The sequence below is a fragment of the Podarcis pityusensis genome (genome assembly GCF_964106645.2).
Source record: "Podarcis pityusensis genome assembly, chromosome: 2".
NCBI classification, from domain to species: Eukaryota; Metazoa; Chordata; class Lepidosauria; order Squamata; family Lacertidae; genus Podarcis; species Podarcis pityusensis.
In genome coordinates, this window is record NC_138029.1 from 113,585,993 (window position 1) to 113,600,651 (window position 14,659).

The following is a 14,659-nucleotide window of genomic DNA, read 5'->3' on the forward strand; positions in this document are numbered from 1 at the left end:
ATGAATGGACCCTTATCCCCTAAGGGTTCGCCAAGAAAGACCTGGTTATGTTTAGAATGATACTGCATAGGGAAATGTTCCCTGATACCAAGATGAGGGATTCTATGGAATGCAGATAGAGAGAATTGATAAGAATAATGATCTGTTGTGACCTTGACGGAAGCATACAATAGACGAGCCTTCTTGTGTTTTGGCTCATTCCCCCCCCCCTTTTTTCTCCCCCCCTTCCTTCTTTCCTTTTTCTTTCCCATAATGGCTTATGTTCTATGCCATGTATTTTGATATTTTTTTGTAGTTTTTTCACCTTTTCCATTATTATTATTATTGTTAAGGATTTTTCTTTTGTAATTTTGGTTGTTTATATTTATCTGTATTTGTTTAAAGCAAAATAAATAAATAAATTAAAAATAAAAATAAAAAGACCAATGAAAAAAAATTATGGTGGTTATTGCTATCAGAGGCTTCTAGCCACACTGGCTTATCCTCTTACCTCCACAGCTCTAAAAGTGCCTCGCTGCCACACTGGAGAAATTTGTTCACCTTTCGTTTCCAAAGAAACAGAGAACTCAGAATATAGGGGAGCTTCGCTGCAAAGAATCCTTTGTCGCCGTTGACAGCCATCATTGCTTGCATGCAAAAACAAGTTGCAGATGTGGCTCAGAGTTCCAACACTCTTTTTTTTGCAATTTCATGTAAATACACCAAGGATCTACCCACCAGGGAATAATAAAATCACAGAAGCGTTGAGTTTGAAGAGATCTCCTAGGGTCCTCTAGTCCAACCCCTTGAATTACAGGAATCTCAGCTAAAGCATCCAGGACAGACGGCCATCTAACCTCTGCTTAAAAATCTCCAAAGAAGGAGAACCCACAACCTCCAAAGGGAGACCGCTCCACTGTCAAACAGCTCTTACAGTCAAAAACATTTAGCCACAGAAAAGCTTCAGATCCTGGACTTTCCACAACAAATAAAGCTCAGGCCACCTTGGGAGTAACGATCCTTTATTCTTTTTATTTGTGTGTTAAGAATATATATATAAAACTGCCATGGTTCTAAAGAAACCTCCAAGGCTGCTCATTCTGTAAGATAAAATCAAACATTAAAAAGCATTTACACCGATTTCAAAGAGAGGCAGCTTCTGTTTTGTAAAAAAACAGAACCTTAGAGTGTGGAAGAATAGCCAGCCTTTTGGTCTGGAGGTTTGTTGTTAGCTTGCATTGGGAGCAGCCGGAGGGAAGGAGCAGAAAATAGATCAACAAGAGAGGCTGCACGCCTTTCTCACGGGCAGAGTTGGAGATGGGATTTTTTCCAGATCCAAAAGAAGGGGCAGAAGGTGTCGGACGAGGATTCGGCTAAGGAGAAAGTGTGGAGCAGGCTTGCCGCCTCAGCATCAAAAAAAGCCACCTGTTGAGCATCCAGATTCAGGGCCACTCGTATTCTTTGGGGCTCCCTGCTTGGATACAGGAAAGGGTAATGCGGCGGGACAACAGCCCTGTACTGGCCCTCCCACCTCCCAATAGCCCAGACGCCGGCTTCCGGGGAAGGCTGTGCGCCTTTCCTGACCGCCACAAGCGGTTTTGAGATGCCCAGAGCCCAGGCGCCCTCGTTCCTCACTTCGACTTCCCAGTAGCTTCTGCCAGAGCTGAAGGACTCCCGGCACTGAGCGCACGGCCAGCGCTCAAATCGGCCAGCGCCGAGGGGAAGGGCCTGCGGCCTTTCTGCCAGCGCCAAACTTCTCAGGTCCTCGGATACGACGAGCCGAGGATGGGCCGTGGCTGGGTTCAGAGACACTTTCGCTGCGGAAGAAGAGAAGAAGAGGAAGAGTTTGGATTTGATATCCCGCTTTATCACTACCCGAAGGAGTCTCAAAGCGGCTCACATTCTCCTTTCACTTCCTCCCCCACAACAAACACTCTGTGGCTACTTCTTGATCCAGCTTCCCACCCTGGATTTAAAGTGAGTGAACAAAGAAATAGGTGGTCAGCTATTGAGAGGTACCTCAACACCACCTTTTGCTGCCTGAAATTTACCTTTACGCAGTGAATATCCGGATATCAGATTGCCTGTAGAAGAAAATGGAGGAGTGAGATCAAAGGAGTGCTTCAAATGAACAGAAAACCACCCCATGTGTAAAAACCAGTAACCGATAGACTCCCCCCCCTTTTGTTAAGAGGGCTTTTAATCAAAAGTTGCAGGACCACCTATCGGGAATGTGGTACCAGTAGATTTTGGCAATCTGGGGAAAACCCAATTTCCTGTTAGCTCCGATTGAGCACTAAAGAGTCGTTTTTCCCCCAGGAGGGTGACGGAAGCGGCAGAAGAAGAGGAGGTGTGGATAAGCCAGTCTGTATATGTTTTTCTTGTGAAATTGCTTTGGGAAGCTTCATGAGAAGTGATTCCTAAAGGAAATTAAGTGAATAAATAAATATTCAACTGAACAGTGCTTTTGGGTGTCTTCCAACGCCAAAAGTCTATAGGATGGATCCTGGCTTGCCCGTGAAATCCAGTCACCTTCAATTCGAGTCTGGTTAAGGTGTATGTGTGTGTTATGGCTTTATAACTCTGCCATTTCCAGGTTCCTAGCTGACAATGCAGGGACTTCTTTCTTTCATCGAGGGGCTGACAGGAGAGAAGAATCCAAACTTCCTTAGGCATTCTCTGTGCTCCTCTGCTGCAAGGCAACAATACTCTAGGAAGCAGTTACTTCCAGATGCAGGAAGCTGGGCTTCTGGTAGAAATAAAAGATGGCCTCCTCACTGTTGCCTGAGCTCCCCTGCATCTGAGAGAATCTCCTACAAAGCCTCGTTCCCACACCAATCCCACCCTCCCCCCTTTGCCTGGCAGCCGATTCCCCACCCAAAACCCATCCGATACCTTTGAATTTCTCTGTGAACTTCTGCAAAATGGCAGTGACGTCCCAAAACTCCCAAGTTTTCCATTTTAGTTTTGGAGGGAAAGTGGCTACGTTTTTAAACTTGACCTCCTTGCTCCTGAAGAGAGAGAAAAAGAGTATATAATAATGATTTATCGCATTATCTGGATAGATTAATAATCACAGTGGCAGGAAAAAAGAGAAATGGACAGAAAAAGGAAGGGAGGGAGGGAGGGAGGAAGGAAGGAAGGAAGAAAGGTGAACACCAATAAGCCCGTCCCACAGGGACAGAAAACTGGCACAATTTGGGTCATTTTTGTACTGTAGGTCACACTCCACCCTTCCTGGCTGCTTAGTGGAGAAGACGACGCCATAATAAGCAGCTGGGCTTCAAGACTATATAAAGTTCTGTTGGGAAACTGTACGTGCAGCTACTCACACAGAGTCAATTAAGGTTTGGCAGACAGCCAGAAGGCAATCTGAAGGAGTAAGTCTTCCTGGTGATAACAGAGACATGCAGACAGCTCCCTGATTGGTCAAGCTCTCTCAAGGGAGTGATAATTAATGGCCTACTAACTAGAATGTGTTGGTTCAGTGTTCAGAGGTTCAGAGTTCTGTGTCAGTGTAGGAGTTGTGAGTCGTGTCAGAGAGAGCTAGCAAAAGATCTGTGTTCTGTTCCTGTAAATAGTCCACTGTATATAATAAACACCCAACTACAAGTTCCTGGTTCCTGCTTCGTCTATCCTGTCTGCAGCCCAGTCACCAAATGCTTCCGGGGATTCTGCGTTTACTCTGCTGGGTCTGGCTAAGGTCCTGCAACTAGTCAGAAAGTTGTGAAACACCAAATAGGTTTGCCAATAAGTTCATCCCACACCATCCCAAGAATAGTCCAACAGATCATCCACCTCTCACAGGAAGTGCCGCCCCTTTAAGGACAAACCGATTGACCTTCGACAAGTGAAATTAAAAGGAAGAGGAGATTCCTTCACCACCACCTTCTTCCCCGTGCAAAGCTGGCTGGTCCTTTGGAAGAGCTGAGCCAGGTACAAATACAACTGGGGAAGGAACAGGTTAAACGGCGCTGCAGCAGGAAGTTCCCCTATTGTGCAAAGCCTCCCAAGATTAACCAAATGTGAAACAGAATGAAGGGGACCCACTTACCTTTGCAAGGTGCCTGCAACGTCCTAGAGTGGGGAGAGGGAGAAGAGGGAACTGAGTGCCCTGCCGCAGGCTGGTAAGGAGACCCCCACAGAACTTGAATGCCCCCTGGGGTAAGGATGCATTGGGGTTTAAAATTTCTAGCTAAGAATCGCTGGGAAAGAAAACAAAAACTGCCAATACCCTAATGCATGCCCTTATACCAGGGGTCAGCAGACTTTTTCAGCAGGGGGCCGGTCCACTGTCCCTCAGACCTTGTGGGGGGCCAGACTATATTTTGAAGGGGGGGAAATGAACAAATTCCTATGCCCCACAAATAACCCAGAGATGCTTTTTAAATAAAAGCACACATTCTACTCATGTAGAAACACGCTGATTCCTGGACCATCCGCGAGCCCAATTAAGAAGGCGATTGGGCCGGATCCGGCCCCCGGGCCTTAGTTTGCCTACTCATGCCTTATACAAATCTGTGGTACGACTGCATTTGGAGTCCTGTATAAAGTTCTGGTCACCTCAACTCAAAAAAGGATATTGTTGAGTTGGAAAAGGTTAAAGGGGGGGGGCGCAATCTTCTCCCACCCCCCGACGACTACTTCTTCCCCCAGCTTTATTCTGTATACAGTAGTACCTCAGGTTAAGTACTTAATTCGTTCCGGAGGTCCGTACTTAACCTGAAACTGTTCTTAACCTGAAGAACCACTTTAGCTAATGGAGCCTCCCGCTGCTGCGCGATTTCTGTTCTCATCCTGAAGCAAAGTTCTTAACCTGAAGCACTATTTCTGGGTTAGCAGAGTCTGTAACCTGAATCGTATGTAACCTGAAGCATATGTAACCTGAGCTACCACTGTACAACATTACAATCATGCCTCAGTTCCCGAACGCCTTGGGAGTTTAACGTTCCAGCTCCTGAACGATCAAAAACCGAAAGTGAGTGTTCAAGCTTTCGAACGTTCTTTCGGAAGCCGAACGTCAAACAGGGCTTCCGATTGGCTGCAGAAGCTGCAGCCATTCAGAAGCTGTGCTTTGGAAGTCAAACGGACTTCCGGAACAGATTCTGTTCGACTTCCGAGGTACGACTGTACTGGGGGGAAATGCAGCCAGCCATCTTACCTGCAGGAAGTCACTTACAGGCAGCCGAGATGTCTGCTCCATCTCTTGGATGCTGCTGCCCAGAGAGGAGAGGTCCTGAGAGAGTTTGGCCATTTGCTCGTCCCTCTTTGTCATAATCTCCTTTTTGGCCCACTCCATCTGTGCCACAATGAAGCCCAGTTGCTTTTTGATAATGTGGTACAGCTGCTTGACCCCCGCCGTCATTTTCTCCCGCTCGGATTCTATCCGTTTCTGCAGCAGGTGGAGAGAGAGGGGAGCCGGTGCGGTGTGGTGGTTAGAGAGCTCGACTAGGGGACCTGAGGGACCAGGGTTCAAATCCCACCCACCCCACCCAGCCATAATGCTCACTGGCTGCCCTTGGGCAGCCACTGTCTCTCAGCCTAACCTACCTCACAAAGCTGTTGGGAGAAAATGGGGAGGGGGGAAGAAATGCAAATATGCATAGCTGTCAACTTAACAGCTTTGAAAATAAGGGACTAGCAGCCTCGAAAATAAGGGATCAGCAGCCAAAATAAGGGATTTTGCTGTTGTAAAGAGTTACATACATTGGTAGGATTGACAGATGCTGTCAATCCGGCATGAGGTAGTTGCGACGCTGCGGTGGCCGCTGAATATAATAATAATAATTTATTATTTGTACCCCGCCCATCTGGCTGGGTTTCCCCAGCCACTCTGGGCGGCTTCCACAAAAACCAAAAATACACTAATATGTCATACATTAAAAACTTCCCTGAACAGGGCTGCCTTAAGATGTCTTCTGAATGTCAGGTAGTTGTTTATCGCTTTGACATCTGATGGGAGGGCATTCCACAGGGGAGGCGCCACAACCGAGAAGGCCCTCTGCCTGGTTCCCTGTAGCTTTGCTTCTTGCAATGAGGGAACTGCCAGGAGGCCCTCAGCGCTGGACCTCAGTGTCCGGGCAGAACGATGGGGGTGGAGACGCTCCTTCAGTATACTGGGCCGAGAGCGTTTAGGGCTTTAAAGGTCAACACCAACACTTTGAATTGTGCTCGGAAACGTATTGGCCTTCTGCGTCCCTCCCCCTCCCCTCCTCTTCTTCCTCCCTCAGGCCGCCTCCTCAGCGGCCACCACCGCTGCCGCCTCCGGGCTCGCGGGCGGCATGGGCGAGAGTCTATCTCCCTCACCCCCTCTCTCACAGCGGGGAAGGGCCGATGGAACTCCTTGCGCCAGGACGACGGCGCCAGCACGCTCTCTCTCTCGCGGCGGAGGACCCCGAGCCGCTGCTTCCTTCCCGAGCCGGGCGAGCATGAAACCCGGGAAATTTAAGGGACATCATCAATAAGGGACAGCAGCGGGACACGGCGCTGGGATAAGGGAGTTTCCCACCAAATAAGGGACGGTTGACAGCTATGGCAAATATGCCACCCTGAGTTTTCTTAGAGGAAACCTGGGGTATGAAGGTAATAATAAAAATATAAAGCAAAATCAGATATCTACAGTCATATGTCATGTTATGTTTGTTTCATGATACGTTTTTTCAGGTTGCGTCCCGCAAGTACCGGAAAGGGTTACTTCCGGGTTTCGCCACTCGCGCAGAAGCGCTAAATCGCACTTTGCGCATGCACACAAGCACCAAATCACGCTGTGGACCTGCACAGATACAGCGCTTCAGGTTGCGGGCTTTTCATGTTGCGAATGGGCCTCCGGAATGGATCCTGTTCGCAACCAGAGGTACCACTGTATTTACAACATTTTCCATCCTGTCTTGTCTTCCAAGAGATCAGGGTGGCATGCATTGTTGGTCTTCCCTCCTGCCCCCTCACCGCCCAAAAAAATCCATTTACGGATCGCATTGTGGTACGTGAGCCACCTTTAGGGAACCACAACATTCAGCTATGCTCCCAAGGCACAATAGCTTTCTAGGGCATTCTAGGAAGTCAGAGCATCCCCAGAGGGCTTTCTGAGAGCTCAGGATACACTAGGCAACTCCTGGTGGCACGCGGTGCTTAAAATAATAGTTCCACAAGTTCCTGGTGAAAAGAGACACGTACAAGCAGGTCTTGGCTTTCCTTTTCTGTATTCAATATATGCACCAGTATCTCTTCTCTCTGCTTCCTCATCACTTCCAGTAAGCTGCAGACGTGATCCTGGAGAGGAGGGCAAGAAATCGTGTTAGAACAGGTTTGAAAAAAGTCACTATTGTTCCATAAAGAATTGGAAAAAAAATGTTTAAAAGTGCTTTTCGAAAAACAAACAGAGTCCTTTGGGTTGGGGGTAATTCAGATGGAAATTCCCAGGTGTCAAAAAAAGGTTATTTACGTATGCCACTACTGCGGCCCGTGTTTTGTTAGCCAAAAAATGGAAATCGAGCGAGGTCCCAACTAAAGAAGAATGACAACTTAAGCTGATGGATTATGCGCAACTTGCAGACCTAACATATAGAATAAGAGAACAAGAAGAACATACGTTTAAAGAAGATTGGAAAATGTTTACTGAATATATGGAGGAAAATTGTGTTTATTTGAAAACGTGGGCAGCTTTAAGATAAATTCAACAGTGTAAATAAGTTCTGATGGATGTAATAATGGACTGCTGAATGGTTTGGTTTACAGTGGTACCTCAGGTTACATATGCTTCAGGTTACAGACTCCGCTAATCCAGAAATATTACTTCGGGTTAAGTACTTGCTTCAGGATGAGAACAGAAATCGGGCTCCGGTGGCGCGGCAGCAGCAGGAGGCCCCATTAGCTAAAGTGGTGCTTCAGGTTAAGAACAGTTTCAGGTTAAGTACGGACCTCTGGAATGAATTAAGTACTTAACCTGAGGTACCACTGTATATAAAATATGCATGGATTTATGTTTTGTAAAATGAACCATGGAAAGAGAAGGGAAGTCATTGATATTTTAAGGTTGTTTAAATAAATATTCTAAAATGTAAAACAGAAATTTAATAAAAATTATAAGGGGGAAAAGAAAGAAAAAAGTCACTACTGTTTCAATGGAAGCTCCATTCACTCTGCTCCTTGCTTCCCAATTTCCTTCTGGGGCTTTACTTCAGGAGTGGCTAATTTTCAGCCCTACAAACATTGCTCAGCTACAGCTTGCATCCTCCCTGACCACTGGCCGTAATGGCAGGGGCTGATGGGAGTTGTAGTTCAGTAACACCTGGAGGGAGCCCCAATTTCCTCACCTCCGAATCTATTTCACTCGATGCCCCAACTTGGCTGAGTGTCAGGTCTAATGAGCCCAGCAGCTCATCCCCGGTAGGATCAATTGCCGAGACTGAAAGTGCCCACCTCCCACAGCTGTCTAAGTCCCCTCCTCTACAGGGCTTTCCCCAAGCAATCAGAGACTGTGCCTGCCTGCAGCCTTCCACTGCTATGCTCATTTCAGCCCTCTTCTGGTTCTGGGAGAGAAGGGGTGAGGGGAGCTTGTCGCAGCAGGAGGGGGAGACACTTGTGACTTTTCAGCAGCCTGCCTCATTCTCTGCCTTCTGTCCCCCTCCGCTCCTGCCTCTGATTCTGGACATTATCTGCCACAGACTCTCCCTGCCCACTAAGCCCTGTTTCCCCTCCAGCTTCCAACACCTCCTCATCCCATTCTGCTCCCTGTGACCACTCATGGTTGTCACATCACCACTCCCAGGCTCTGATCCTTCTTCCCTTAGGGCAGGGGTGGCCAACTCCCAAGAGACTGCGCTCTACTCACAGAGTTAAAAGCTGGAAGTGATCTACCCCCTTTTTTGGGGTTCAGGTCAAAGTTGTTGAGCATTCTGTAGGGAGAAGGAAGGCCCATTTTTTAGGGGTGCAGGGCTAATGTGTTGAGCTTTTTTTAGGGGAGCCAAAGTTGTTGAGCTTCTCTGGGGGGAGCCAGTGATCTCCCTGTTGTACGTGCCTGCTTAGGGATTCCCCAGCTGGTTCCTCTTACAACCTTCCTCTGTATAGAGCCAGTCTGTGACAGTCAGTCACCAATTGGTGTCCCTGAACAGACTCAGGACTGTTTGGAACCGGGGCAATGGCAAACCTCTTCACTGCTACTCTCCAAAGAGCGTTCCAATTTTACTGCCTGTCCACAAACACAAAGCGTGCCCTGTTTACAGCTCCCTGAAGCAGTGTCCCACCTACCCTAAGGTTACCAGAAGTCCCCGTTTCCTGGGGACAGTTCCCAGATTTACAAATCAGTCCCCTGACAAAATCCATCTGTTTAGTAGGAAGTTGAAAAGTGTCCCCGGATTGCACAAGATATAGGACACAATATACAATTTGAGGACTGGGGAAAATTGTGGAAGGTAGATCTGAAATTTACAGAACGTTCTCTTTTGAAAGAAAATTATATGAAAATGATGTACATTTATCACACCAGTACAAATAGCTAAAATGTACAAAACCGGGTCAAACATATGTTGGAAATGTAAAGAAAAAGAAGGTACTTTTTATCATATGTGGTGGGAATGCAGAGAAGTTTTTTAAAAAATGGGAAATGATATATAATGAATTGAAAAAAATGTTTAAAATGACACATGTAAAAAAAAAACCAGAAGCATTTTTGTTAGGGATTGTAGGACAAGACCTGCCCTGCCAAAAAAATAAAGAACTTATTTATGTATGCTACAACAGTGGCAAGAGTCTTGTTAGCACAAGGATGGAAGAACGAGGAAATTCCATCGAAAGAACAGTGGCAAGAAAAACTGATGAGCTATGTGGAATTGGCCAAATTGACATACAAACTGCGTGATAAAGACAATTGTGAACTCTTTACAAATTACCTAAAAAGACAACAAAATGACCTGGACTCCTTGGCAGGTTTTGAATAAACATCCACAAATTTATTAGTTGAACACATGATAGATAAGGCAAGGATATGTACAATTTTATAACATGCAGAGAACAATATGTGCAAAGAAACCAGAGAGGGGAGCTGAGGGAAGTCCTGGGGGGGGGAATAATGTAATTGATTATTTGGACTGATAATTTGTTATGCTGAAATTGTTTAATAAAAATATTTTTTTTAAAAAAAAAAAAAAAAGAGAAGAAAAGAAAAGTGTCCCCGGATTCATTGAAAAAAATCTGGTAACCTTAACCTACCCTGTACTCTTGGGCAGCCTCCTCCTTGGGAACCACTTCATGTCCTTTGTGCTCCTTGGACCAGTCACACACCACACAGATGGGGACTTGGTCATCCTTGCAGAAGAGTTTCAGGGGCTCCCCGTGTCTCCCGCAGAACCGCCTCCCTTCAGCCTCCTCCTTCTCCTGATCTCTCAGCTGCTTGGCTATCTCAGCAAAGTTGCCCAGCTGCTTGTTCGGCTTGGACTTCGTTGCCCGGATGGCCCTTTTACACAGAGGGCAGAGGGCGCTGGAAGAAGATTCCCCCCGACACTGGGCAATGCAGGCGGAGCAGAAGCTGTGCTCGCACTCTAAGGTAACAGGATCAGTGAAGAAGTCGAGGCAAATGCAGCAAGTCACCTCCTCCTGAAGCCTCTTCCTGAGGTTCTCAGCAGCCATGGTGGTTCTCTTCCTGGAACTGCAGGAAAAGAGAGAGAAATAGTGTCAGGAGTTCAGCCTACACTCGAGTAGGACCCTGGTAGAGACACATGCCCGACTGGCATGTTCTCTCCCTCCTGGTTGATCGTTCGAGAGCTTCAAAAGCTTTCTTTTGCCCGATCATCACAGTCACTGATGCCAACAGACACCGGCACACTTAGGGATCCGCAGAGTTTGCACAGTTGCGTAACAGACCTCAGCAACTCAGCATTTTGGCTAATCTACTTTATTTACATATAAACACACACGGAGCACTGCGACATGGCTCCCTCTCTCTCTAGCATTGAACAGCTAAGAGAAAGAACAAAGGACAATAGTCCCACTTCACGGAACACAGTAACACAAACATCCTGTCTCCGTCACTTCCCACTCTGTGGAGTCAAAACATACACCGTCATGTGACAGACAACAATCCCATGACTGCAATCATGGAGCAGGAATTCTAACAAAAAGTAGCTGTGCCCTTTCTTATATCTCACTAATAGTATATAAACCCCGCTCAAATATATAAACCAAGACCTGAAAACCTCACTTTATAGCAAAGCTCTCTAACAGAATACTCAACAGAGCACCTCTTTACCAGAGCACTTAAATTTCACACGATATAACCTCACCTTTAATGTAAAAAGGTAAAGGGACCCCCGACCATGACTCTGGGGTTGCGGTGCTCATCTCGCTTTATTGGTCGAGGGAGCCGGCGTACAGCTTCCGGGTCATGTGGCCAGCATGACTAAGCCGCTTCTGGCGAACCAGAGCAGCGCACAGAAACGGCGTCTACCTTCCCGCCAGAGTGGTACCTATTTATCTACTTGCACTTTAACGTGTTTTTGAATTGCTAGGTTGGCAGGAGCTGGGACCGAGCAACAGGAGCTCACCCCGTCACGGGGATTCGAACCGCCGACCTTCTGATCGGCAAGTCCTAGGCTCTGTGGTTTAACCCACAGTGCCACCCGCGTCCCTTCACCTTTCATGTACCTTTCATGTACCTCCACACTAAAGAAACTTGCACCTAGTCCATCAGTTGTCTGACAGCTTCAGCAAATCACCATCCACACGGAGATGAACTCCTCTTCTGGCCTCTAACACTCTTCACATGTTCTCAACAGCCACTCACTCAGCCTGAGGGTGAGCGGGTGAGAAAATGAAGGATTGTTGGATGAGGAAGGAAAGGGTATTTCAAGAAAATGAAATGTTTTCCCGAATATCCATTTACATCAAGCATAGCCAACACAGTGCCCACCTGCCCCATCAATCCCAGGTAGCATGGCCAATTGACAGGGATCACGGGAGTTGTAACTCCATCCTCAATTTAGACAGATAAATAGATCAAAGCAGGGCTTTGTAGGGAGTGTCATTTTAAGGGGTGAAACTTAATTTTTGCAACTTTCTTGAGCTAGGGGGTCTTAACACACACACACACACACACATATATACAGTGGTACCTCAGGTTAAGTACTTAATTCGTCCGTTCTTAACCTGAAGCATATGTAACCCGAGGTACCAGAGTGTGTGTGTGTGTGTGTGTGTGTGTACACACACACACACACACACACACACACACAGCGGTACCTTGGGTTACATACACTTCTGGTTACATACGCTTCAGGTTACATACGCTTCAGGTTACAGACTCCGCTAACCCAGAAATAAACCCAGAAGAACCCAAAGTTTTTCGGGTTAAGAACTTTGCTTCAGGATGAAAACAGAAATTGTGCAGCAGCGGTGCGGCAGCAGCAGGAGGCCCTATTAGCAAAAGTGGTACTTCAGGTTAAGCACGGTTTCAGGTTAAGAACGGACCTCCAGAACAAATTAAGTACTTAACCCGAGGTACCACTGTATATTTAAAACTGGAACACACTAAAGCAGGTACTTTTAAAAAAGGTATTGAGCCAGTGTCCATCAATATCTCAGAGACTCTCCCAGACCTCAGAAGAGTGTGTGGTCACTACAAACTGCGATCCTAAACTCCCAGTAGCCTGAATACCAAGTGTCTAGGTAGGTGGAGATTCTGTAACCCTGAGGCTGGCAGACACACACACATCAGGAGTCACAGGAAGGAACTTTCCTTAGGAATAAAAAGTTGTGGAGGGGGGAGAAAGCAAGCAGAAGGTAAACAAAGAATACAAAATAAACCCACTGTGGCTCTGCAACTGAACTAAACATAGCCTATTGACTGTTCAGGTTTATTCACAAAGGCTCTGTAAAGCTGGGCAGCTTCATAGAAGATTCAGGATTCCAGTACTAGACAGGAAACTGGATCCTCTGACGTTGAGAGAGGGGGCGACGAGGCTGCAAGGCAGCTCCGCTTTTGTAAAAAGCCTCTTTCCTCGCAAGCTTCCCCTGCTCCCCTTATTTAGTTAGGAGGAAGACTAGGTTGTGCAAGCATAATAATAATAATAATAATAATAATAATAATAATAATAATAATAATAAGTGGAGCTAGTTTTAAAGCACAGCAATTTCCCTAAGAAGCCAGCTCAAAACAGCTGCCAACTTTTTTAGCCAGCAAGGTAGGAGAGGTGGAGTTACCTGCCAAAACGCTGCGTGCTGCCAATTCCGGTACTTATTTGGGTGGGGAAGAGAGAGCAGAGAACGGCCAGCGTCCAGAGATGGCGAAACTGTGGATGCGGAGGAAGCACCCGCGCGAAAGGGAAAGCAGTGAAGTTCGAAAGCTGCTCCAGGCGACCGATAAATAGTGGCGGCCGAAGCCACGCCTTTCCCTGCGCACGCGGGCGTGGCGTGTTTGGGGCAACAATCCATGAATGAGCCGAGCGCGCATGAATGAGAAGGCGCGCCGAGTGCCCACGAATCAACGCAGGTGGAGCAGCGAAAGTTGCGCGCGCGCGGGTGGGTGGGAGTGAAATGTGAAAATCTGGCTTTGCAGGCAAGTCCCGAGTCCGCTCTCGCCTGGGTGCCATTTATTTTCTTGCCTTTCCCCACACAAGGCATCGCTTTCCTTAAAACTGCTTGGTGGGAGGGAGGGAGGGAACACGTGTGTTTGCGCGAGAAGCTCTGGATCCCTCCTCGTTTCATTCGAGGGCGGATCCGCCCTCCGTGGATTGGCTGCTCCAGGGAAAGGTGTGGCTCAGACCAATTTTATTCGTTCCGTGGTTTCCCCGCGTGCTGAAAACAGGAGTGAAAAAGCAAGCCATCTATTTTGTAGACGTAGGTTTCATCACCTCTTCCTTCTCTTCTGGCTTAGTGGGAGAGTTGAGGCAGCTTCACTTTTTACTCTCTTCGCTTTCATTCTCTCAGGTCCCTCTCACCCCTTTTATTTTGTGCTGTTTATTTAAAAGTGTTGCTAAAGCGCATCACGATGCTTAAAAGGTAAAGGGACCCCTGACCATTAGGTCCAGTCATGACCGACTCTGAGGTTATGCGCTCATCTCGCTTTATTGGCCGAGGGAGCCGGCGTACAGCTTCTGGGTCATGTGGCCAGCATGACGAAGCCACTTCTGGCGAACCAGAGCAGCGCACGGAAACGCCGTTTACCTTCCCGCTGGAGTGGTACCTATTTATCTACTTGCACTGTGATGTGCTTTCGAACTGCTAGGCTGGCAGGAGCAGGGACCGAGCAACGGGAGCTCACCCCGTCGTGGGGATTCAAACCGCCGACCTTTTGATCAGTAAGTCCTAGGCTCTGTGGTTTAACCCACAGCGCCACCCGCATCCCTAGATCATAATGCTTAAAAACAAGCAAACTCTTAAGTGGTCTAGAGCAGGCACCCCAAAACTTGGCCCTCCAGATGTTTTGGGACTACAATTCCCATCATCCCTGACCACTGGTCCTATTAGTTAGGGATGAAGCATAGAGGTACCACTCTACTTGCAAAGCAAAAGAATCAAGCATAGCTCATCTGTTTGGGCATGCCGGTTTCAGTGACCAATTCATGCTTCCAGTCAAGTAGATTATAAGATGGGGAAGCTTTGGCCCTCCAGATGTTGTGGGATCAAGAAGAAGAAGAGTTTGGATTTGATATCCCGCCTTTCACTCCCTTTAAGGAGCCTCAAAGCGGCT

General features: G+C 47.2%; 1 protein-coding gene and 1 long non-coding RNA gene across 3 annotated transcripts in view; both read right to left on the reverse strand.

Annotated features, from left to right (window-relative positions):
* Positions 1-14,659, reverse strand: part of LOC308470213 — a 143,058-nt gene that overhangs the window by 112,600 nt on the left and 15,799 nt on the right. The gene's annotated exons all lie outside the window — the stretch shown is intronic.
* Positions 985-14,588, reverse strand: LOC308469587 (E3 ubiquitin-protein ligase TRIM7-like). Of its 2 annotated transcripts, none has more exons than XM_080992266.1 (8): positions 13,171-14,588; positions 10,186-10,615; positions 7,153-7,248; positions 5,141-5,371; positions 4,034-4,056; positions 2,875-2,990; positions 2,031-2,063; positions 985-1,796 (listed from the first exon to the last, which is right to left on the reverse strand). In XM_080992266.1, the coding sequence occupies exons 1-8, from the start codon at positions 13,557-13,559 to the stop codon at positions 1,279-1,281; spliced, it is 1,836 nt and encodes a 611-aa protein (XP_080848392.1). In that variant the 5' UTR covers positions 13,560-14,588; the 3' UTR covers positions 985-1,278. The 2 variants fall into 2 exon arrangements, with proteins under 2 accessions (XP_080848392.1, XP_080848391.1); XM_080992265.1 differs by having other exon boundaries at positions 10,186-10,621.

What these genes read in the sequence shown, in the direction of transcription:
- LOC308469587 (XM_080992265.1), bottom strand. Translation starts at nt 13,559, where the DNA reads ATGGCACCCAGGCGAGAGCGGACTCGGGACTTGCCTGCAAAGCCAGAT. An exon ending in CTGTAAGTGACTTCCTGCAG is followed by an intron (nt 4,057 to 5,140) that starts GTAAGATGGCTG and finishes TCCCCACTCTAG; the next exon opens with GACGTTGCAGGCACCTTGCA. An exon ending in GTTGCAGGCACCTTGCAAAG is followed by an intron (nt 2,991 to 4,033) that starts GTAAGTGGGTCC and finishes CTCTCTCTTCAG; the next exon opens with GAGCAAGGAGGTCAAGTTTA.